The sequence below is a fragment of the Lepisma saccharinum genome, chromosome 14, assembly GCF_977018435.1.
Source record: "Lepisma saccharinum chromosome 14, izLepSacc3.1, whole genome shotgun sequence".
Lineage (NCBI taxonomy): Eukaryota > Metazoa > Arthropoda > Insecta > Zygentoma > Lepismatidae > Lepisma > Lepisma saccharinum.
The window spans coordinates 59,080,790-59,107,951 of record NC_139242.1 but is presented as its reverse complement, the minus strand read 5'-3'; the positions used below and the strand labels follow the sequence as shown (position 1 = coordinate 59,107,951).

Genomic DNA, 27,162 nt, shown 5'->3' with positions numbered 1-27,162 from the left:
ACAAAGCAAACAGATTGAGAGAATTCTGTTGTATTTTCTAGTTTTATTTTCCTTCCTCCATAAAAGTCAAAAGTAAACTGTGAAAAACTTGTCTCAGGCCAATTCAATGGGATTTGGATTAATAAAAGTTGCAAATTTTCAAGTCTACAGAGAAAAATTCACGCATAATTCTAGGAATTCAATGAATTCCCGGTGAGTAGCTACTCTGAAAAACAATAGCAAATAAAGTTACTATTTAAGGTAGTACATCTTTGTTTTAAAATTACAATTTTACATAAGGGTACATTACAGTTCCAAGATTTCAGTTTTTTTTTTGTTTTTTTTTTCAGAAATATTTGACAGTCGTACGGTATAATTATCACTTTTACACTACAAAAATGAAAAGTATTGATGAATACTAAAAAAAAACAAAGATTGTACATGAACACTCAGAAAGGGGGGAGGGATTTTCCTTTCCAGGATTGAAACTAATTTAGAAATATAGAACTCTAGGAGAGGAAATTTCTTGCCACTCTTCACTTCGAACACTGGTGTACAAAGTAGCAGAGTACGTTTTGCTACTCTCAGACGAGATTAATATCTGAAGAGGCGGTGACTGATCCTGCACGACGAGAAACTTCTACTCTTCTCGTGTTTCTCTTTCTTTAGACGCTTCTGGGAATGAACCACGCTGTCAGAATTCCTTTCCCGACGTATATATAAAGTTAATTATATAATCTGTAACCAAGGTTGGATAAATATAAGTTGGACCATCGAGGATAGTGAACGATCATTGGTTTACGAATAATGACGTTACGTGGAGGCATGTGGGACTATGAGAAGGTAAGTAGATATACAACTAGAAGTAAGCCAAAGAGTGAAGAAGAAAGGATAGAAAGGTATTTACTTACTAGACGTGTTTCGGCTAATACTTATCACAAAAATAAAAATGAAACCATATTGAAACAATGAAATAGTTCAATGCGTTCGAAAACTTAAAATGAGGGAAAAAGAGAAAGCTGGGAAATGTTACGGCATGTTTCTTTATTGGGACCATGAAGACTGAATGATCCGGAAACGTAAAATCGGGGTTTCACTGTATATCACACGAAAAACAAATGTGTTCGTTACCTAAACAAAACAATGCAAAGGTGAGCACTGATGAAGATAAAAATCATATAACGGGAGAACAATAATGTAATGAATTAGAAAAAAGTTATTAGGGTAGACAATAACAGTGTACTATCGCTTGCTTATGCAATTCAAGTTTATGCAATGCAAGTCATATCCAATATGACGTTTTGTGTTCTGTTGTCCAAAATCACTCTAACGTTATCTCAGTAAATTATATTGATCAATATTATTGTTAATGTGCATTTTTCTAAAATGTGGTGAGAAATCGGGGGAGAGGTAATTGGGTAGAAATAATTTTTTCATCTACGTAGTTTAGTTAGCTTGAAGTTGGAAACACTGGAATTTCAGGTACAGGCACTTAATTTGAACAAAACTAGGCACGCTTGTGCGAATTTACGTTACTCGATACTTCGTTAGCCACGTCACAGGAAAAGGTACGAGCTCGTTCTCGCGAAGCAATGGAATTCAGGAACGAACGAGGAGAAAAACTTGTCACCGTCCACAGGCTCAAATTGGTTGTTTCAGCCCAGCGAACCTTCAAACCTGCCTCCACCGAACATGTCGGGATTCAATGGAAACTCTTGCGAGCGAGAATCGTTTCGCAGACAAACGCAAATAAAAATGGACGAAGAGAAGTAAGATTAGGAGGATAAATTTGGACCTCGTAAAAGAGTAGGGGGGGGGGGAGTGAGGAAGAAAACAACACGCTGGTGCTGTCGGAAACCACTGTGGCCATCTCTATGGCAACACGAGGTGATGACGTCATGCCTATTAGCTGAATACAAGAGAGAGGGGGGGCTTTTGTAGGTGATTTAGCTGACGCTGTCAGCGATGGCATTCTGTGGTGGTTCGTGGGGGGCGGGGCAAGGAACGTGTAGTGAGCGCGGTTTGTACGTTCTAGATTTCCAAGTGCCGTGAACTGGCAACTGCTCGCTACATTTATTAACCAATTCCTATGCGGCTAGAGAACATACCAATGAAGAGGACTGTGGAAAGGTAGATGATGAACCGAATTTGACATGATACAGTCATGGGTACTTCTGGGATGTAACAACCCCATTGACTTTCAATGGGAACAACTCAGAAGTGTCCGTGACTGTACAGTGGGATCCGTGAGAATTACCGTGCAAATTATCCATCACCACGTTGGTGCACTTTATCTGACCCAATAAGAGCTTCAAGAATTAAAAGAAAACTCAGAACAAGCTGTTGACAACTTCTGCACCAGCATACCGAAAAATACATCGCTTAAAAACACACAGGATGTAAGGGAAAAATTAGTGAAAATAGTCCTGGACAATTTGCACGGTAATACTCATGGATCCCGCTGTACAACCAATGACAAATATAGTAGTAGGAAAGTTCTCCATGCCCATGCAATCTGATTTTCCCCGTGAAGTTCAAGACTTGAAATAAAAAAAAAATAATAATAAATAAATAAAAATTTAAAAAATATATATGTGGCCTCCCCGATGGCATAGTGGTATGTAATCAAGGAGTCCCGGGTGGAGGTACATGGGACAGTAGTTCGGATCCCACTTTAAACTGTAGGTCCAGTCGCGATTAGCCTTTCTGTGCATAAAGTTGACTTAAAACAACAAATCAACATCTGTTCCAGCAACAAAATTCCAATCATTGAAAAGAGAGAAAAGGAAAGAAAAAATAATTTGATTATCATCATCATCGTAGTCTCTTACAACTGTAGGCAAATTGGTTTCGACATCCTTTCCAAGTAGTCAGTGCAGGGTACGAAATCCTGGGGGGGGGGGGGGGGCAGGGGGAATTTCCCCCTACAACAGTCTTGGCTTCAAAAATCCCCCCACCAAACTTTCCCGGGGGAGAGTGTTTGTTATAAAAACAAAAGGTGAGCAATTATTTTTTACTTCAAATATCCTTTACTAAGGATAGTATCGAAAACACACACAAAGTAATGTGTTTTAGTGAGTGTTACATACTTTCTCTCTCCCTCATTCAAGAGACCGTTTACAGATCTTACACCAATAACAAATGTTCTAATATATTCATAAAAAATGTAAAATAACAATGCAAGACAAATATAACTATGAAATCTAATTGATTTATACTAATAGAAAGCAAAAACTAAACAAAAACTTAAAAGATAATAAAAATACTTAAACTATTTTGTAATTTATTGACATCCTTAACCAGTCAGTATAGGAATTTGGTTGCTACTTTTTAAATATCTGATTTATATATATACTTAATAATAATAATTATTCTAATAACAATATTTTTAAATTTTAATTTACTTGTATATTTATTATTATAAATATGTATTATATATATGGCTCAGTCGGTAACACGTCTGACTACCATGCTCAAGGTCCCGGGTTCGATCCCCGGCCGGTTCAAATCCGGGAACTTGTCTAACGGTGGAAGCGGCCCCGGCGCCTACCCAGCGTCGAATAACATGGGTACCTGGGGGAAACCCTGGGGGGTAAAGGCGGTCAGGGCGTGATGCTGATCACATCACCCCCACTCACGATTGGATCAAGAAAGTGTGGGGCGTTACCCCCACACCCCCTATACGCCTTCATGGCGTGGTGCTATGCACAGGGGAACACTTTACTTTTTTTTTTACCTTTTATATATATAAATATGTGTGTGTATGTGTGTAGATTAAGATCTCCCTTCCCCCCACCAATCTTCAATGATTTCTCACCCTGAGTCAGTGCATTATTTAACCACGATTTGAACATTGTGGATACAGTGGATTAACTTATTTAACTTCGTATTTCTTCCAGTATTGGCTAATCGCGACGATGGAGATGAATGATAAGATGAAATCGATGAAGGGACAAACACTAGTCTACGCAGAAATGTTTTTCGGTGGGAGCTGCAATTGTAAAAAGTGGATATAACATACCTGCTTTGTAGAGGGGGTGGGATACACAATAGACTTAACTGCTTTCATCTAAAAATTTTGAAGACAGCTCCCCTCTGCGCACGCCAGTGATCACAAACATACATGAACGATACATCACGAACCCCACAGAGGATTATACCGGTTGTGGGTCGAGACGCCAGTGCCTTGCTAGTCTGCTAAATGCATTCCAGGATGTAGTAAGTGGAAAAGAGAGGTTGACATTTGAGCGTCTTCACAAACGGTCACTCACCCCTTACACCCCAAGTGGATATTGGGAAACCCTTGTTAAATACTACTGTATATAACACTAGAAATTTGACACTGCCAAGAAAAAAACTCGTTTGCATACGTATAAATATTTTCTACACAAACTCCACGGCCCAGAAGTGTATCCCACAATTCTCCTGGGCACGCCATCGAACTGTTGTTAGTGTTGTGTTCATCAGTGCTACTGCATCTTTAACAGCCCCGTAACTAAACATTTTAGCGCCCTTGGCAGGATTGTAGTTTGGCGCCCCCCCTCCCCGACATTTTATGTGGGTCCTCAATATTTTCCGATTCTACCATTTTTTGTGATATTTACATGATACAAATTTCGAAATGAGGAAACAAAGAACAAATTGAAAATAATATTTTAATATAAAATTATAGAATATAATATAAATATATAATATAAAATAAATTTAAATACAGTGCCTTTCACTGTCGAGTCTTCCGTGAAGCGGCTGCTAACACGCCGGGCGGTGGGAGGACGTCTGCCGGCATTTACACCCACAGCTGTACGCTGACCTTGCTAATGGACGCGTCAGTGCTTCATTATCCAGTTTGTACGTGTTTGTGAAGTGTTAAGATGTTAACAAGTGTTTTAGATTGTTTTGTTTTATTTTACGTATTGCTGGGGTTATTCTGCAATCCAATAATACGACGCTATGCGTACAATTTGAAAAAAAAAACAACTCATTTTAATGCAGGATTCTTGTAAGGAAGTTAGAAAACGTTTTGCAGCAGAATTCCCAGATGTTACAGTTTCACACACAGACAGTGTTCGGATACTTGTGAACAAATTTACGCAATCAGGGTCTGTTCTTGATAAGAAGATAAGGGTAAAATGGCGTGTGCTTAATGAGGAGAAAGTAGACGACCTTGAAGTATGATCAAAAATCCCTCCGGCGCCTTGCACAAGAAACAAGACATTTTCATAACTTCTGCATGGGGAGCAACCAAGCTTTTAAACCTGAAGCCGTACATTAGAAGAACTGAAAGAAAATATCAGGAGAGAAATTGAAGCAATTTCGGAAGAGGAACTGATACGTGTTAGTGAAAATTTCCTTGAACAATGCCGTAAATGTGTGAAAGCAGGATTACAACATTTCCAACACCTCTTGTAACAATGTACGTGCTCATTTTAATTGTGACTGTCAATGTAATTGTATGAGCTTATTTCATTACATAGCTAGTGGTTCCATTTACGCGGATGTTGCATCCAGTTTGCCGGCAGACGCGCTCTCGCTGCCCGGTGTAATAGCCGCCGCTACGCCGAAGACTCGGCCGTGAAAGGCACTGTATAATCGGCAGATTATATTTAAAGATTTGTATTTCGCATTCTGATTAAAAAAAGAAAAATTTAACATATTTAAGAATATTTCAGTTAGTATCTGAAGAGCATCCTTAAAAACATACTGTTTCTACTACTTTGGGAAACAGAAAATTACAGCAGTGTGTTATCAGAATATAAGACTACAAGAAAAAAGTTGAGAATAATAATTAAAATAATACAATTTCGCGGCAAGTTTAGAATGTCAGTAGGCATAATGCAAAATATATATCTATATACGGGGTAAGTCTGTAACTTAGCATCAACCTCATAAATCCAAAGGATTCATGATAGAGATCTTTTCGTGACGCGGTCGAACAGGGAGCGCCATGTACCGAATTGAATAGTGACATATTTTCACGTGGTGACCCTCACTTCATCGCTTGAAAAATCTTGAATGGGAACAAGGGTCGAGTAACACCTGGTATGTTTTCTATCTCCGCTTACCTCTGCCAATTGAAAATTTCTTCGTCGCATATTCTGGCTTCGTTGTATTTAAAAAAAGAAAGCTTTCAATGTCGCCCTTGGCTTCAGCCTAGAATACCCCTCGCTAAGGGCCTGATCTTTATTATTGTTTCCTTATCAGCATATTAACCCATTCACGTGCCATCCATAACCATAACGATTAGTACAGATATAGAACGGTGACCTACACTAATGAAGACACAAACTAGTCGATTTCAATTATAGAAATTATAATTCAAAATAAACTACACGCGTTCCCTTAATGCATATCATTTCGCAAAACAGTGTTCTCGTGACAAGCAATTCTCTTTATATCCCTAGCATGGTGTCGGAGGCGTACGTCATTGTAGAAACGCATCTTCGTGATTTAACTAACTAACTAACTCTCTAGCCTTCTTAAACCCGAAGGTTCATGGCTGCAGCAACACAGGCCTTCCATGTTTCCCTATCTTGAGCAAGATCTATATACTCTTTTAAATCCCTACCGATTTCCTTTAGGTCCATCTCGACGTTGTCCCTCCATCTTCGTCTTGGCCTTCCTACAGGTCTCTTACCATCAGGTTTCCCAACAAGAATCCTGTAAACTCCTCTTTCCTCTCCCATTCGTGACACATGGCCTGCCCACCTAAGTCTTCTTGATTTAATTATTCTAATAATATCTGGACATGAATACAAATTATGTAGTTCTAAATTATGTAACCTTCTCCACTCGCCTGTCTCCTCATCCCTTTTAGGTCCAAAGATTTTCCTAAGGATCTTATTTTCAAATACTCTCAATTTATGTTCCTCTTTCAATGTAAGGGACCAAGTTTCACATCCATATAATACTACAGGCAAAATTACGGTTTTGTATATTTTAACTTTTAGTTTCTTAGATATTAAACGAGAAGATAAAAGTTTATGAAGAGAGAAGTAACATGCATTTCCTGAATTAAGCCTACTTTTTATTTCCTCTTTAATATAATTTTCATTTGTTAATATTACTCCTAAGTATTTGAATTTGGAAACTGTTTCAAATGAGTTGTTATCAATAATTAGATTTTGATTATTACCTAACACTTGGTTTCGGCCTGTAAGCATATATTTAGTTTTCTCTTTGTTAACTTCCAAACCTATCTCTTTAGCAGTTTTGAAAAATATTTTAGCATTATTCTTAATTGTATTCACATCATCCCCCAGTAAGTCTACATCATCTGCATATGCTAACAACTGAGTCACACCATTTAATTTTAGTCCTTCTTTAGTTTCTTTTACCTTCCTAACAGCATATTCTAAGGCAAAATTAAAGAGCAATGGAGATAATGCATCTCCTTGTTTTAACCCATCATGAATTGTAAATTTGTCAGACATATTAATACCCACACGAATTTTACTTTCTGTTTCACTGGTGCATACTTTTATCATACTAACAAGCTTCTTAGGTATTCCAAACTCTACTAATATATTATATAGTTTATCTCTTTTGACCGAATCATATGCTTTTTTGAAATCAATGAATAGCTGATGGACATTTTGATTATATTCCCACTTTTTTTCAAGTGTCTGTCTGATGTGAAAAATTTGATCTGTAGTTGATCTGTTACGTTTAAATCCACATTGATAATCACCTATAATTTCATTAGCATATGGGGTTAGTCTTGTTAAAAGAATGTTAGATAATATTTTATATGTTGTTGAGAGTAGAGAAATTCCACGGTAATTATTGCAGTTCATTTTATCACCTTTTTTAAACACAGGAACAATTATGGATTCTTTCCACTGTTGAGGGATTTCTTCTTTATTCCATATTAAACAAATTAATTTATGAATTTGACATATTAATGAATTTCCACCATATTTAATTAACTCAGCTGGTATTAAATCAATGCCAGGTGCTTTGTTATTCTTTAGCCTTTTAGTAGCATCTTTAACTTCAGTCAAGTTAGGTTCTGGAACTAAAGGTTCTGCTGTGTGGACTTCATTTACTTCTGATTTATCTCCTACATGGACATTTAAAAGGTCATTAAAGTAGTTCTTCCATCTATTTAGAATATCGCTTGGGTCAGCTAGAAAATCACCGTCTTTATCTTTTATCAAGTTTACTTTAGGTTGCCACCCTTTTCTAAACTCATTTACACCTTTATATAAATCTCTGATATTTTTATTTTTGCTGTTTGTTTCAATTTCGTTAATTTTGCTTTTCAAGTAATCTCTTTTTTTACTTCTAAATGTGCGGTTAACTTCTCGCTTTATTCTATTATAATTGTTTAGATTTGTATCATCAGAGTTATTTAACCACCTAAGTCTAGCCTGATTTCTTATTTCTATTAAATTATGACATTCGTTATCAAACCATGGCTTACTTTTTCTTGGTTTATGGTATCCTATACTTTCTTTAGCTGCTGATTCTATTGCATTACGTATGTGCTCCCAATTCTTATTTACGTCTGTTTCATTTATATTTTCATCATCACTTAAATCCTGCAACACATCAAATCTATTTGACAGTTTAATTTGGTAATCTTTCTTAATTCTTTCATCAGTAAACTTTCCTGTATCAAATTTTAGAACTTTTAGATTTTGTTGCTTATGATTTATCACTGAGAGTCTTTCTCTTAATTTAGCAATTACTAAATAATGGTCACTGGCACAGTCAGCACCTCTATGTGTACGAACGTCAATTATACTAGTATGCCTTCTCTTATCAATGAGAATATGATCTATCTGATTATGAGTTTTACCATCTGGAGAAAACCAGGTATATTTATGGATATCTTTATGTTTAAAAGTGGTACTTTTCACAATTAAATTCTTTGAGGTTGCAAAAGTAATCAATCTTATACCATTATCATTACTTAATTGATGAAGACTTTCTTTACCAATCGTGGGTTTAAATGTCTCTTCTTTGCCAATCTGTGCATTACAGTCACCTAACAGAATTTTCATATCATACTGAGAAAATTTATCAAAGACCTGTTCTAACTCTGTATAAAAATCATCTTTAATATTATCATCTTTATCTTCCGTTGGTGCATGTATGTTTATTAAAATAATTTTACACCACCTACCCTGTAAAACTGCATATGATATCCTATCATTAATAAATTCTACTGTTTTAAGAGCCGAGATAATTCTATTATTTATAAAAAAGCCTGTTCCAAAATTATGATTTTCAGTACCACCATAGAAAAAAGTATAATTTTTAGTTTTAGAATTCCCTTCTCCTGGCCACCTAACTTCCTGGACAGCTACTACATCTAATTTATACTTAACTATCTCATTAACTGTACACTGAAATGCCCCAGGCCGGTAAAGGCTCAGAACATTCCAGGTGCCTAATTTAATATCCTTATTCCTAATGTAGATCTTATCCTTAGTCCAGAGACCTCCCAAAGTAGTCCCCACCCGGAGATCCGAACGGGGGACTATTTTACCTCCGGAATATTTTACCTTGGGAACATCCATGGCCTTATATTGTTGTTTCTTGACATGTCTTTTTACAGTGCAGAGTTGTCAGCTCTACGCCTAACCCCCAATATGAATGGAGGAACTACTACACCAGACAAACACAAACACATTAGACAGCACAATTACTACACAAGACGAACACAAACACATTAGACAGCACGGCTACTACACAAGACACACATAAACACATCTCAACTATAACAAAATATAAACACAAACACACCACAACTACTACACAAGACAAACACAAACAAATTAGACAGCACAACTACTACACAAACATACTAGACAGCACAACTACAACACAAGACACATACATACACACCACCGATACTACACAAGACAAACTGAAACACATTAGACAGCATAACTACTACACAAAATAAACACAAACACACTACGCACCACAACTACTACACAAGTTGCAATGCTGTTTGCATAAAAAAAAAAGAAAGAAAGAAAGAAATCAGCATCATCTTAACATGTCGCCTGAGGAAGTTTGGTCTGCAAGTGACTATTCACCATTCCTAAAACAGGAAAACTACTTGTGAACTTGTGTTTTCCTCAGAGCAGCTCCCTTGTAAGCTGTTTCAAGCTTTACAACCATTTCCCCTGCTGTTTTCCCTAACAGAAAAAAAATTCACAGCTGCCGAACATTGTTAAAACTTTCAGCCATCACAAAAATTGATGAACAAGCAAGAGGCGCTTAACAAAAACATTTACTCTGTGGTACCACGACTTCACTCGACGATGCCTATCGGCAGACTGATGCAAGAGGCATCAAGCAGCGGAAGCATGTACTACAATGGGCATGCCCACCAGAGAACTATTCTGGTTTCTTTTGGGTCCCCCTTGTATGGATTCTATGAAATCACTTCTCAGGCAGAACTCATTAGAAATTAGACTGAGCAAGCAAGCCTTCCTAATGGCATAGAATTATTATTCACTTTTGGTAATTATGACGCCTAGCTAATCGCGTCTCATACGTGACAGAGCGCTAGCCGCGCTTATTTACATTGAAAGCAAGCCTAAGGGGCTAATAGAAATCTCAAATTCGAAGGTACACGGGAAATAAACCAAAGAGGCGGTTAGATATTTTATCATGTAATGGTATATTGTGTTCACCCCTGCAGTGTGTGTGTGTGTGTGCATGATGGAATGAGAGCGAGGGGATATGTACAAGTAATGTGTTATATTATCATTGTTGTGTTTATTTTTACCGAATACACGTATATATATTCGTTATCCTACAGGTGTTCTTGATTCATTTATATATATGTATAGATGTATATCCTCGTATGGTCGATATTTTTGGTTTCAGTCCTGAGTTTGAAGCTGTAAAGCTTGTCTCCATTGACCAGAAGGGTTATAGTTTTCTATTATTACCACAATTATTATTATTATTATTGCTATAAATGAATAACAGCACCACTTTATGCACGACGTGGCTTACCGCCGGAGGTGTAAATAACCGACCCGGTGACATGAACCTGGAATTAAACCGTTAGCTGGTGGTAGGAATCGTGTTTCCTTAACCGGAGACGCGAACCAATCATCTTCGTGATTTATGTTCTCAAATCGTTATGCGAGCGTCGTGCCTAGGCGGAAGTACTCAATCTTCCCGTCACTCCGTTGCTAGAAAATCAGTGGAGCGAAAGTATCGACATTGTGGCAAAAAACAAAGTTGCTTGCGTCTAGCTGCAGAGTTGAAAGGTCGGTAATAATACACGTAGGTCCAGCCCGAAAGACAATGTGATATTCTGCTTCTTATGTCATCGGAAAAGTATCACTGAACTGTAATGTACAGAAAATGTGTACGCTTATTGGAACTACAAGGTTGGTAAACATTAAGCAATCTGGCCGTAAGGTGAACTTACCCACGAAAATCTATGCAGTGTTGCGCTAAGGTAATTAGGGATGGTATGAAGACGAGACTTGGTGAAGTCTCGGTTCTGCCTCGAGTTGTAATTACCTGTCTCATTCTCGTCTCGACAAGAAATATCTATTATAAGAACATATATAAAGCCAGTCATCGTACAAACTTTCACAGCTTATAAAGATCATACGGCAATCAACTTTTCTTTTACTAAAGTTTCTCTGTGTGATGTCTCGTTTCAACGCTAAAAGCCCTATGAAACCACGTGACACAAGTTTTGATTTTATAATTAACACAAACAAGTAATATAAAAGTCTCGAACAAGACCAATTGTCTCGACCTCGTCTTCAAAGTTCTCGTCTTGATTGGGAACTGTGAAGAGTGGGAAATATATTTCTCATGTGTGGTGTTATATTATTGAAAGTTTTCTTCTACTTTTTATTATTGTTGTCAACAATGTGTGTATCTGCCTTCAAAAGAGGAATACATTTCCTTGCATGCATACTCTTTACCCTGCAATCCAATAATGAAAGACACCACCGTAAAACAAGCACTATGACATCCGGTTCTTGTTTCGACATAAATGCCCACGCTCGAGCAGGTATGATAGAGATTTTCCCAGAACAAATACTTTCCAATTAGATCAAGATCGTAAAGAGCTCACACTTCATTCCACATTGTTGGCGATTTCACGGCAACAACAAATGATAACCATTAACTCTGAAGAACCCGGGTCCTTTATTGCGTAGCAATACGCACGCCCACGGAGTTGAACAAATCATGTTGGGGAGAAGATGAGGGTTTGACTGCCCCTGAATTCGAACAGATAGGTTCCGTCGAGTGAGCATTCCGAACTACGGCGTTTATCATCTAGCTCCAAGTCACTCAGCAAGAAACACTAAATCAGAAAATGTACATTGTTCCATAACTCACATGTTAAACATTGACACTAGCGCGTTTTCATTTATTACAAAAATAGTGCACAAGTTCAAATCGTATTTAAGATGCACAATTTAGAATACTCTCTGCAATGCTCACCAACAACTGCGGTGAACCAGAAGACAAAATTTGTTTTAAATGCATAACGTAATCTGATATTCCACTACACTTAACTCTAACATGTGATTCCTTAACTATACGGAGTCTACCCGATAAGTAATGAAACTGCAGTCAGTATGTGAAAACAAACAGCAGTGTATGGAAATTCAACTTATGTTAATCAAAGTACTCTCCCTTTGACTCCACGCAATGGAAGTCCTACACTTTTAATACCAGTCATGGCGTTGTAACGTACACCTTTCATAGCACACTTGGGTTTTGGGAAAAGGAATATTGTACTGGGGTCAAATCTGGCGAATATGGAGGTTGTTCCATCACACAGATCCCCTTCAAGGTCAACTGCTTCACAGGCAGTGCAAGGTGCAAGGCTGTGTTATTATGCAAGAGAAGCTAGTTGCTATTGTTGAGTTCATTCTTGACACTTAGCATGCGGGCATACAAACATTATCACTCCCAAATAATGCTGGCCATTCACGGTGGTACCTGAGTATTTAATATATAATTTCTACTGTAAGTACTGGTACAAATTAAAAATGTTTTGTGTACACTCTTTTCTTGTGTTAAAAGCCCTACTTTTAATACACTACTACAATGTTGATTTTTTTTCAGAAACACAGTAACTTTCCCTGAATTTTCCTGAAAATTTAAATTCCCTGCCTTTTCCAGGATATCCATGATAGAACATTGTTTTCGTGACGTCATGCATCGAAAGTGAGTGTACTTACCGCCGCCGTTCTGGTAGGCGAGGTAGGGGAAGCGCCAGACGTTGCCGATGCCCACGGAGAGGCCTACGCAGGAGAGCAGGAACTCCCAGCGACTGCCCCAGTTGCCCCTCTCCGCCACGGACGCCAGCGACGGCCGACGGATGGCCGCATCGATGCCTCCGTACACGGATTCACGTCGGGCGACGATGTGTGCCGAGAATCTCCGCTGCCGCTCCACCGACCTGGTGCGCTCGCGCTCCCGAAGGGACCCGCCTCGGGGGGTCCGTGGGGCACGCGGGGGCGACGTCACTCTAGCTGAAAAGAGAATAAATACAACGATTCAGTTATCATCTATATGACATCTTCTAATGTTGTACACTTAATATGAATCGTGCAGATTACTACGAGGGGCGAAAGGAAAGCGCGAACGGGAAACCGCTCTGGGCACCCACTGTATAGGCCAGAAGACACACACATTGTGTCAATCTGTGGAGCAAGGCCGCGCATGACGGAGAAGAAGAGAAAACTAGTGGCCGGAGCAAATTAGTGCACGTCGCTGCAAACGGCTGGCAGCTGCAGCCACGTTTTCCCCTCCATGCACTCACTTCTCCTCTCGTGCGTTCATTGGTTGAGCGCTCTCGAGTCTCTACTAGCGCAGAGTCTTGCTTTCGTTCGCTTCCTCACGAGATTCCAGTCACTGTAGTGGAGGGGAAAACGCGGCTTTAGTTACCTACCGTTTGCAGCAGCGCGCACTGCTTTGCTCCGCCTATTCGCTCTCTCCTCCTTTCTAACGTTACGCGTGGCCTTACTCCATGGATTACAGGGACAGTGTAAAAAAAAAAACATTTACCTTTAAGCAGGTAAAACAGAATTATAATATTTGACCAAGCTTGTTAAGTTCATGCTTAGCTGGCTTTAGCCTCAGTTAGCGAAGTCTTTTTTCGAAAATTCATCTGTAATCGAAAACCCGATATGATATTCCAAATTCTGATAAAATACATATGTTGAGAATTCCTTCTGAAGCTTCCAAGTGAATCTTCGTGTGGTTTACTGTTGTTGTTGTACGGTTGCCGAAGTTAGTAATAAATTGTGTTTTATACAGCGTATATTGACACACATGTAGAATGTAGATTGAATTGTATCTTCTGCAAATATGCTGTATAAAGAAACAAACTGCCGGAGTACTAAGTGAAGCGAGTGTACATCCATCTGTTAAAGTATCCTGGCACCCCAACACTAATTTCTGTTTCAGATGTCGATACAACTGCGAAAGCAAAACAACTTAAAAATTTACTTAAAGAAAAACTAAACATACAATTTTTCAGAATTTTCAATATCAAAAGTTTGTTTTAAGTACACTTCTTCGCAGATGGGTTAATTGGGACTTGACGTACAGTAAAGTCTTCACCGGGTATTGAACCTGAGACATTTTGTTACAAGGCGACGACGTTATCAATAGGCTCCAAAACTTGCAATATCAAAGCTGTTTTTCAAAAGGAGAGGACATTTCGAAATAGACTGTACTGCCGCGGGCCAAAGGTCTCGCGAGCCACTACTCAACGTAGATTCGAACCTGGAGCTCCTTGATTACAAGGCGACAGAGTTAGCCGCAACACCATGGGAGAAGTCCAATATTTGCTTAAGTAGGCGACAAGCTATTGTTCACGAGCAGCATAATTTCTTAATTATTAGGAATGAATGACATGTTGTTTTCTTCATTTTTGCTAAAAAAAATACTACTACTTAGAAAGAGTAGGATGATAAACATAAAACACAGCAGGACATCAAATTCCTAAAATCTCTCACACCTCCTTTAAATATGCCAGTCTTTCTGTCATATAAACACTCGATAAACGAGTGTCGTAATATTTCTCATTATTTACGACGCAATAGAGTGAAGGTGAGGTTGATTGTTGGTCTTGAAGAGAAAATCCAACAAAGTCTTTTCATCTCGTACATATAAATATATCAGGAGCGTATATTCTAGGATATCTAGGCGAAGTCTGAAGCGTAAAAAAAAAAGTAAAGTGTTCCCCTGTGCATAGCACCACGCCATGAAGGCGTATAGGGGCAGTGGGAGTAACGCCCCACACTTTCTTGATCCGGTCGTGAGTGGGGTGATGTGATCAGCATCACGCCCCTGACCACCTTTACCCCCCAGGGTTTCCCCCAGGTACCCATGTTATTCGACGCTGGGTGGACGCCGGGGCCGCTTCCATCGTTAGAAAAGTTCCCGGATTTGAACCGACCGGGGATCGAACCCGGGACATTTAGCATGGTAGTCAGACGCGTTACCGACTGAGCCACCGCGGTCAGAAGTCTGAAGGGTAGAGAATAAAATACAGGAGAAAAATCGATCAGAAATTGTAAATAAAATTATTCATATAAGTGAGATGATAATGGTGATTCTGAAGTTGGTAACCTGATTTCTTATGAGTTGGCAACCTGATTTCCTATGAGTTGGCAACCTGATTTCCTATGAGTTGGCAACCTGATTTCTTACGAGTTGACAACCTAATTTCTTATGAGTTGGCAACTTGATCTCTTAGAAGTTGGTAAATTTATTTCTATTCATAGCCTAGGACTACGTGACATAGTGAGATAGCCCAGATCTTGAATTCAGTATACGCTACTGAAATACATACATACATATATATATATATATATATATATATATATATATATATATATATATATATAAATAATGAGTTAACCAAACGCCTTAGTCTGCAGAAAAGCTAATTCTGAGAGGAGAGAGAGAAAGTGAGGGAAATGGCAAAAAAAGGTAAAGTGCTCCCCTGTGCATAGCACCACGACATGAAGGCGTATAGGGGGTGTGGGGGTAACGCCCCACACTTTCTTGATCCGGTCGTGAGTGGGGGTGATGTGATCAGCATCACGCCCCTGACCGCCTTTACCCCCCAGGGGTTTCCCCAGGTACCCATGTTATTCGACGCTGGGTGGGCGCCGGGGCCGCTTCCAACGTTAGAAAATTTCCCGGATTTGAACCGACCGGGGATCGAACCCGGGACCTTGAGCATGAAATGTCATGAGAGAGAATTTTAATACACTTTAATTCTGATTTGCTAAAGTGTAGGAGTACAAGAGATCCTCTATATCGTTTAGATTTTTACAGATGACTGTCTCGTTGTTGTCTTGATTTTTAAATGGCTATCTTTGCCTCGTCCCAAGTTTAAAATCAAAACAGCGAGCTCGTTTAAGCTGAAGTTCAAGGCGCGAAGCTGCCACCTACGAGGTCGCTTGCCCTTGAAACCCGCCAGCGAGCGGGAAGAGTATGATACTTAAAAATAACGCGACCTATATCTAGATGATCGACCTGCCTATTCGGAATCTCTGCGAGTAGTACACAAAGTGAAAGCAGCAACCTAAAGTTCAAATCACCAACCCTGAGACCTTCTGTAAACAAACCACGTGCATGCAGAAAGCATTGCAAACTCATAGAGTAAAATAATCCACACGAAAATCCAGCGTTGTTACAGGATTCATTACGTAAGGTAAAACAACGACCAATTTGTAGTATGGGATACGCTGCCGCAAATGACGTCTCACTTTAAACCCAATGCTCTTTCTTTTGTACTTATTGCTTCACCTTTATGGTTAACTCTTTGCACCAGTAATCATTTCCCATAAATTGCATGCGAATTGAATATATTTTACTTGCATTTTTTTTTTTTGACAAAATGATATAACATGGTAATGTATATTTCTAAGGTTTGATATAGATAGGAGTGTATTTGAAATTTGTTTGTAGATTTTATGTAAATTGTATCTTATGTAAATAAAATATATAATGGGCATAAACAGCCATATGCAATGCTGTAAGTCCAATAAATATATTGATGATGATGATCAAAACAAGACAAAGAAAGTTCGTAAATTTATTGCGGTTGGAAACTTTGACAAGCATCCTAATAACGATTTTTGTTCCGCCAAATATAGTGCACTTCGTAAAATAACTTGGTGAAATATCAAGGCAAGATAAGTGTGAAAATTTTGTAGGAATATGCATTGTAACTTTCAATGAGCTTAGAGATTTGTGTACATAATGATATTTTATAACATTAGTTATTTTCTAAAAATAATCATGTGAACAGCAAGTAGTGCCACTTTCAACATGGTGAATTCAATGCGTACGGAAAGGTCTCAGTGTTCGGTGATACATCGAATCGGTGAGACGGTTTGTTTACAGAAGGTCTCAGGGTTGGTGATTTACACTATAGATGCGTCATCCGAGATCTTTGCGAAAACCTGAGCTTTTTTTCCTCTCGGAGGCGCCGAAATTCTGCTGAAGAATCACGGGGAAATACAATGACGTCACACGCTGTCCTGTCCAGACAGGTTTTAGCACGGCTTCTTTTGTAATTAGTTTCTCAATGACTCTCGTTCCTTGTTTTCTTTTTTCTCCTCTCAAAATGTTTTACTAAGGCCTCAGTGTAACAGCTTTTTCTGCGAGAGTGTATATGATTAACTTCAAGCAGTGATTGACCAAGGTGTCGCCAAACGAGCCTCATTTCCTTGTCCTTTTATTGTTCCTTTAAATTTACAACACTTTAACTATCACATTATAATTTATTTATTTATTTATTTATTGAACTCAACAGGTACATACCTAATTACAGAGCCCATATGAAGGATACATAATCATTACAATTACATATATTTCTGTAATATAGTAGAAATTATATGTATATATATAGCCATATATATATATAAATATATTAAAAATATTTATTTTACAATTTAAATACGAACTTATGTGTTTAAGCTTAAGCCATTGTGTTAATAGTGGGTTTACTGAAGTACCTTAGGTTCATAGAAAAGATGTCAATGGTGTTTTTCTTGATTAGCAAGTTATTGTAACTGGTGCACATTCTCCACAATGGAGATTCCTTTTTAATTTCGGATCTAGCCTTCTAAGTTTGTTTTGTTGTATTCAAATAAGGTTAGGTGCCTCCCCGATGGCGCAGTAGTATCTTCGTCGCCTTGTAATCAAGGGGTCCCGGGTTCCATACCTGATGGAGGCACATAGTGATGCGGATCCCACTTTAAACTGTAGGTCCAGTTCCGATTAGCCTTACTGTGCATAAAGTGGACTTAAAAGACCAACTCAATCAATCAATCAAATAAGGTTATTCGAAAAACAGGGAACAATTGTTTTTACTTTCTATATTTGCGAAGTGTTAAGAGATTGATAATATTTATCGTTTTACTTGTAATTTCTATGAACATATAGCCATATAGTGGAGAGAGAGAGAGAGAGAGAGAGAGAGAGAGAGAGAGAGAGAGAGAGAGAGAGAGAAGAATGAGGACAAGAAGAGAGAAAAAGAGAAAGTGAGGGAGACAGAGAAGGAAAGAGAAAAACACGGGAGAAAGAAAGAGAGAGAGAGAGTGTTAGAATGGAAGAGGAAAATGTAGAACAACAAAATAGGATGCACTTGCTTGATAATTGAGAAAGGAAAAAAAAACATGATCTCCTGGGTTTTGGTGCTAAGGGGGGGGGGGGTAATTTATTTCGCTATTGATTCCTCCCTATCCTTCAAAAGAAGCGTCCTGTCATTTCAATAGCCTCAATGAATAGGAATATAAGCCCCTTGTATTGTCTCCGGAACTTTCAAAAATCTGCCATCCCCTTCATTGGAACCAGGCTCGCGCCGCATAAAAGAAAGTTTCTGGATTTTTGGGGAAGTCCGTGTCAGTGTGAAGCCGGGCATAAAGGCAGGAGACTCACGGTGAGAATGATCTAGCTTTCTCTTGACTGGCAGAAAAGTTTCCCGAGGATTTTTCCCGTCGAATAGAAACCTCCATTTTCTTCTCAGAGATCAATCTTCCAGGTGACTTCTCCCATCCCAATGCACTACTTCGATTTTTTGTCTCTGCTAACCTCCTTTCTGCTTTCTGTTGCTGCCTTCTCCCTTATTCTAACTCTGCATCTTAAGCGTCTTCCCATTATTAAGAATAAAACTACAATAAATTTGAACAAAACTAATTTGCTTAGCATTGTAAGGGATATAACTTTTTAAAATGAAAGGTCAATAATAAAGAATTGAATTCAATGCAAACTAGTACAGTGGGATGCACAAGTGTTGCTCGGCAAATTGTCCACGACTATTCTCATTGATTGTTGCTCGTGTATCCTAGGCGTTTAAGAAATTTGTTTTTATGTATGCTGGTACAGTTGTTGTCAGCAGCTTGTATTCGTGTTTTGTTTCAATTCGTATTTAAACTCTCGTTATGTAAAACAAAGTGAGTGAATATGGTGATGGACAATTTGTTTGGTGTTACTTATGGATCCCACTGTACATTTACAGCATTATTTTAAAACATTTTAGAGCACTTTCGATTAAATGTTTACAGGGGGGGTAGGGCCAGTGATAAAACTTAAATAGTAGAATTAATAACAACAATAATAAAAAGTACATAAAAATTAAAATATAATTGCTTTTATACAATAATAAATAATATAAATAAATAAAAATAGACAAATTTTATTCCAAATTATTATTTTTATTATTATATAGAGGGGAAACTTAAGTACTTGATCCAAAAGATGACAGTACAACTTTTATTATTATTTTTCTTTTACATTTCATGCAGTTAGTGTACTGAAATTCACAGTCGTTGTATTTTGTTATTAACTAGTGCATACCTCATTAAGAATAGGCTGTAAAAGTTTGGGGAAAATTTTACTCATAAGATTTATGTTGTGTGACCTATTTCTTGAGGCGCTACAACTTCATGAATTGAAAGTTTTGGCCTTCTCAACAATATCTCTCCACTTTTTCCTATCCTGGATGCTCTTCGTCTAATTCTCTACCTTCATGTCTTTCAAATCTTTAATTATTTCATCTTTCCATCGTTCCTTTGGCCTACCTAAGGCTCGTGTTCCGAGTGGTTTCCATTTATGTATTTCTTTTACTAATCTTTCATCAGACATTCCAACCATCTTAGTCTTTGTGATTTTATTAAATTTACGATATTTTCATTCCTGATTAACTTGTTGAGTTCTTCGTTAGTTCGTATTCTCCAATTTCCATCAGGTTCTTTAAGAGGTCCATAAATTCTTCTTAAGATTTTCCTTTCAAATATTGAGAGTTTCTGTTTACAGGAATCTTTGAGGGTCCAAGTTTCGCATGCATATGTAGTTACGGGTCTTATTATGCTATGATACAGTCTGAATTTCGCAGATTTAGATATTAGAATGCTCTTAAATAGAGGTAAGTTGTCGAAATATGCTTTATTACCCAGAATAATTCTCTCTCTCTAATTTCTTCTTCAATTGTGTTGTCGCTATTTACAACTGATCCAAGATATTTGAAAGATCTCACTTCTTCTATTCTCTCTTCGTTTATAATTAGGTCTGGTAATCTGCTTTTACCTTTTATACATCTGAGATATTTCGTTTTCTGCATATTGGTTACGAGACCCATTTTCAAAGCTTCACTTTTTAGTTCTTCAAATGTTTCTATTAATGTCTTTTTTGTCCTTGCTGTTATAAGGATGTCATCGGCATACGCAATACATTGTTTTAATCTTGTTGATATGTTTCCTCTCAATTTCATCTGTTTCAATACAGAGTCTATCACTATACTAAACAGAGTTGCAGATAAGGGATCACCTTGCTTGACTCCACATTCTACTTCTTCACTCAGTTCCCTGTTTATTTTGACTCTTCCTTTATTGTTGGTTAAGGTTAACATAATTAGTCTAATTAGTTTAGATGGTATTTCATATGATTTTAAAGCATCTATTACTTTATTTCTGTGCACCGAGTCAAATGCATGGGTAAAATCTATAAACAAGTTATAGAGTCCAATATTATGTTCATAGCTTTTTTCAAAAATCTGTCTTACTATGAATATATTATCTATAGTTGATCTGTTGGCTCGGAATCCCATTTGATATTCGTCAAATTTGTATTCAGTGCTTTCCATTAGCCTTTTATTTAGTATTATAGCCAATATTTTATATGCAATGTTTAAAAGTGTAATTGGCCTGTAATTATCACAATTTAATCTATCTCCCTTTTTGAAAATAGGGAACACTATACCTTCATTCCATTGAGTTGGTAACTTATCGTCATTCGATACACTTAATATCAGCTTGTGCAACTTCTGTTTCAATGTTCTCCCTCCATTTTTAATTAATTCTGGAGGGATGTTGTCTGATCCTCCAGCTTTATTTGTTTTTAGATTTTGTATTATGTGGCTTATTTCTTTCCAAGATGGAGGATGTAGTTCATGTTGATTATTGTCATCCTGTTCTATTGGTGCCTGCATACTTCTTGTTACATTATTATTAAGAATCTTTCTAAAGTATTCCTTCCATCTATTTTGGACTAGTGCTTTTTCTGAGATGATGTTACCTTCTGTATCTTTACACATCATTGGCGATACTGTTTGCTGTTGTTTAAAGGATTGTATCTCTTTGAAAAAAATTCTTGTCTCATTTTTCTTAAAATTCATTTCAATTTGTCTTATTTTATCAGTCAACCATTTCTTTTTCTTATCTCTACACATTTTATTAGCTTCTTTCCTTTTTACATTATATATTTCTTGGCTGGCCTTGGTCTTTATATACATTGCTCTCTCTCTTGCTTTCTTCTTTTCTTGAATAACCCTTCTGCAATCTTCGTTCCACCATTCATTTTTTGGGGATTTTTTTTTCTTTCTGTATAACTTCTTTAGCTGTTTCATTTATCGTAGTTTGTATGTTACCCCATTCTTCATTAACATCTTTGCTTTTTTGGAGATTTTTCAATTTTCTATGTAATACTGCTCCATATTCCTTCATTTTTTTTCGGCTTTTGCAGGTTTGATTTATCCCATTTGCTATTTTGTGAGGATTTTATCTTATACATTGCACGGATAGTCTGTTTTAGGATTACTCGCACCAATATATGGTCAGAGTCAATATTTGGGCCTCTTAAAGATCTTTCATCATTTATCAGATCCTTTTTGCTGCTGTTAATCAACACATGTTGTGTGACCTAATAACTATAATTTTTGGAATTTTCAAAACAGTGGAACCATTAATTTTTTTTGGATTACTTTGCTGAATATGGTAATACAACCTGGTTCCTGTATTTTTTATTCAATTTTTTCGATCTAAGACAGATTTTACTTCATTTTACTTCGGTTATTCTATTAGAATACTAACAAAATGGACTTCCTTTCTGTTATTAACAATAAAAATAAGAAGCTTTCCGCTTTTTTGTAACTTGAAATGGACGATGCCCATTCCAGGGGGGGGGGTAGACGGACCAGTTCGACCCCCCTCTCGACAACCATGGGATGATGTAGTGGCCATATGTACTGTCCGAACGAGGAAGACGGGCCTAGCTCGAGAGGACGAATCTATATGCAATAGGGAAGTAGGCAGACACGAACGAAATAACGCTGTACGTTTCAGATCAGTATTTCATTTGTATAAGTTCTTTTATTCTATTTATTATCGCTCGCTAATGTGTTTCTTATGGCTTTTATAACTCGTAACGTTATTTTAAAGCAATCTGTTTCCCTTATCCGTTCCACCCCTACTTTGTCACTGGACTCGTCCAGCCAGCGCATGCGCATTTGCTTCGATGGTCGCTACTAAGGCGAAAAGGGCTATATCGCACTTCGGTGATTAGGGCTCGAAAATTGATGAAAAATCCTTTTTTCTGGGCTTTGAAAAGAATGCTAAACCTGATATCAGTCCGTTTTTCTTCAGTTAGAACCAGAAAACTTTGTTTTTATTTTGCATTTTTCGGCCTGTTTTGGCTTTTAGGTCATTGTTCATTATTTTTGTCCGTTTTTGTTGCATTTTCCTTCATTGTTGAGGCTCATTTTTCTCCCTCCCTGTTGCTTCGTGAATTTTAAACGCATTTGCTAGCATAACTTACATATTTAAATTTCCTGACATGGTCCTTTTAGCAAATTTACCATTAATCAAATATAAAGTCAATGGATAAACAGAATATTATTTTTAACTGAAATATTTGGCAATGCATTAAATCACTAATTGTGGTAAATTTGTTTCTCTTCTGCAGCAAACTTCGGGTGATGCCTACTTTGAGGTTCATTTGCTGGCCTCTATATTATCGCTTTAATCTGTGGTCTTAAAAGTAAAATTAATCACAATATAAACAAAATATAATCTGATGTACGCGAAATATAACCGTATTTTCAGATGCTGGCTGACTACTGTGTCGTGTAACGTCCACTCTGATAGGTGAATGACTTATACAGGAAAAACCTTGCGGTGTGCTTTATGTAACCTTGAAGTAAAAATGAAGAAAACTACATTAGCAATTAATCGCTTTTATTCCTTTGCTTCAGTAGTTTAAACCATCAAACAACTAGTTTTATCGAATTATTCAACTACTCTCTTGTAATTGATGAAAAATTAACCTTTCATTTTCAGAGCGAAAGTTATTTCTAGGTCATTTTTTGAGATTCTTTAGGTCATAAACTTTCAAGCCCTATAGTTATATTTCTGCGGAAGGCACAGATTTTTGTTTGCGTTCCATCTATCACCCGCTTAAATCGTTGCAAAATGCTCTGGCAATCAAAGGTTCCTGGTTCGAGTGGTCTTGGGTGTAATACTACAGAGCATTACCTGACGTTCGCTACGAGACTCGGCGGCAAGCGGCCCGGCGTCAGCGCTTGTCTTTCCCGGTGCACGGGGTCCGCGACAGTCGCACGCTACAGTGTTTTTCTCGCTCTCCCTGCCTTCGCTCTCTTTCCCTTTCTGTTGACGTTGAAGTGACGCCAGTATAATCCTCCCTCGGAAGTTGTGTTCTGTCGTGTCCGTGTGTTGAAGATTGTGGCTTAATATGGCACCACAAAAGTTTACATTACAACAAAGGATTTATCTTGTCGAGTGTTACTTCGGAAAGAGGAATTGTGGACAAGTGCGACGACGTTTTGCAACGAAATTTCCTGGTGTTCCCGTTCCACATAGGACCACTATATTAAACCTCGTAAAAAAGTTTAGAGTAACAGGGTCAGTTCTGAATAAAAGTGGAAAGAAAAACCCACGTCTACTTACTGAGGAAAAACTCGATGAGATAGGACAAAGGTTAGAACAGTCTCCTCGGAAATCTATCCGCCGCCTCTCACAAGAAACGGGTGTTTCAAAAACCCTCTAGGTCCCCCGATTTGTCAGCCTGCGATTTTTATTTATGGGGAAATCTAAAAAATAAAGTATACAAAGACAATCCGCACACCAACCGTGAGTTAAGAGAGACTATTGTACGAGAAATCGGGAGAATTACAGTAGACGAACTTGCACGTGTAAATGCCAATTTCCTTCGGAGATGCCAGGAATGTGTTGCAGCAGAGGGACATCATTTTCAGGAACTTCTGTAGTCAAGGTTAGTACACAATATGAAAACTAATTTTAATAGCCGACTCTAGCGACTGTCGCGGACCCCGTTCACCTGGAAAGACGAGCTCTGACGCCGAGTCTCGTAGCGAATGTCAGTGAATGCTCTAGTACCATTAAGCATGTTACTACTTATCTAGCAAGAGAGAAAAGCGATGCAAAATACATTTTCATAACCTTATTTAGAGTTATAATTTAAGTTCAAGTTCTCAAACGTTACTAAGAGGATCAGCTGACAGTAAATCAGTGTTGCAAACTCCAGACCTGAATTGCATTCAATGAAAAGAAAGAAAAAAAGACAGGCGGGGGTGGGAATATAATTTGTACGCTCTGTGACGCGCTTGGAATTATGGGAAGATGAGTGATGACGGAAGAAGATAGAGAACAATGCGGCCAGCTCTTTGAGGAGATTGTCTCTCTGTTGCGACGGGATCGGAGTGCTGATAGGAGGAGAAGACAATGGACAGAGGAAGAGTCTCGTCTGGAATTTCTCCTTCTGTCTCGGGCCGGAAGGGGAAGTTAAGCCCCGAATCATCCCAGGGCAGAGCGTTCGTTGTATTGGAGACGGGAATAATTTAAGGCTGCATTCACGTCATCATCTTAGAGTTTTCAGAGCACAAAGAAATTCCTTAATAATTCCCCACTTTCTCTCTTGCATCTATCGCTCCTTGATTTGCTGGCTAATTTATGCCGTTGCTTTGGCGGGGTACGTAATATTTAACTTTATCTACGGAAGAACTTTGATGTGTATTTCGCAGCAAAATATGTGATCACAGTAAAGTTTGTCGAAGTTTAAGCCAACGTGATGCTCAGATAGGCTAATAGGGACTGGGCCACAGTTTAAAGTGGGATCCGAACCCTATATGACTCCAACGGGTATCAAACCCGTGACACCTTGATTGCAAGACGATAGCGTTATCGGGATGTCCCAAGAAGCCTATGTGAAGACTTCTAGATTGACTCCAGAATTGAGATAGTTAACAATTTTATTCCAGAAAATCCAAAAACAAAATTGCAAATTTTTACAATTCTATCAGTTGACACGTCCTTTTCCATTGCACTAATATTTATTGATATTAATTATCTTTTCTCTTGTACAAATGTTTATTGTTCTTTAATCTTAATTTCTGTAATTTACCTATCACTGATAATGTCAGGATAGTGACTAACCTGTATATACTTATCTTGTTAAGAGCTGTTGCCATGGCAATTACGACTGTGTTTTGTCTTGACTTTGAAAGTTCGGGCTCTGTTTTTGAATAGAGTGATCAAGTTGAATTATAAGAAGTTTAATTTCTTTGAGTGAAATGGATTATATGTTACGCATATAAGTATTTCGTTGCAAAGAAGTAAAATAGACTTCCTTTTTCTTAGTGCAAACTTAACTTTGATTTTTATTTGACAAACTAACAGAGAGATATTACCCCATACCCTGAGAGGCATCATGCAAATGCTTTCGAGTCTTTCATGTGAACTTATTATTTGCTCTTCTAGTTAAATCATGATCTTTTGACTAAAGAATGTGTCAGTGCAAGATCTGTCTTGAAAATTTTAGTTCCATTAAAAAAAGAAAAGGTCAGATATGTGACGACTATGATAAAATATAGGTGGGTTTCCTGTGACGCCAGGATGCGCACAGTCGCCATGTTTGCGGCCAATTTTATTTGTCGTTTGCAAGGTAATGTCTATCTACATCTGCACCAACTGCACGTTTGTTTTAACTTGCGAATGTCTGTGTTAGTATGAGTATCTCCCGTCCACCCGCTTGAATTCCGAATGCTTGCAAGAACTGGCCTCAACCATGGCTGCTCGAAGCCACAAAGCAACACTTTGTGACGTAGGTGAAACACACCTATTGTGTTAACTACTGAAAAGAAAAGAAAAACTAACAATTCGTAACCCTTCCCTCTATACAGTCAGTATACACCTCGACAAAATTCCTGGACACCAACTTATGTAAGAATGACTATTTAGAATATATATTTTTTAGGAATTTGAAGGAAATGTCATATATACGGTGTCGCAGTACAACACGAACACACTGTCGGAAAGAGTAGAGAACATCAAGGCAAGAATATTTTCTTTATAACGTCTTGTTCGGTGAGGCCTCGTTTCGATGTTATGATTCCATCGAAAAAAACGGCATTTTTGAACTGTAGATACGCATGTTACCAAAAGGATTATGCAAATACATATATTAATAAGAAAAGTAGTTCGTCTTGATGTATTCTACGTGCTGCAATTATTTTACGGTGCTTTAATAATTTTCATTAAGGGTCATCTGGACCTTTGACCGACGCGAGAGAAAGTCCCTCTCCTTTCGAAAATGCGCTATGATATTACATTTTTAATATATACATATATATATATGCTTAGAATTTCGTCTTCACGTGAATTATCATGGAGTTTGCTTCCGCTGTTTTCTAGATATTCGCAATGGTTAAGTAAGCATACTATGGCAAATATCTAGACAAGAACGAAATCAAACCCCATGAAGATTCAGGTAAATAACTCTAGAAAGAATTCTAAGCAATTTGGAATATCAGAGGAATTTTGAAAGGAGACGGAATTTGGAAAACTGTCTCGTTGAGGTCGACAAAAGATCCAGCAGAGCCAATGAAAATCACGTGTT

General features: G+C 37.8%; 1 protein-coding gene across 1 annotated transcript in view; it reads right to left on the bottom strand.

Moving 5' to 3' along the window:
* Positions 1–27,162, bottom strand: part of LOC145998377 (sodium-dependent proline transporter-like) — a 137,466-nt gene that overhangs the window by 37,889 nt on the left and 72,415 nt on the right. Inside the window, exon 3 of the mRNA XM_083134783.1 lies at positions 13,167–13,460. Coding sequence (XP_082990909.1) covers positions 13,167–13,460 — 294 coding nt within the window. The remainder of the gene's footprint in view (positions 1–13,166; positions 13,461–27,162) is intronic.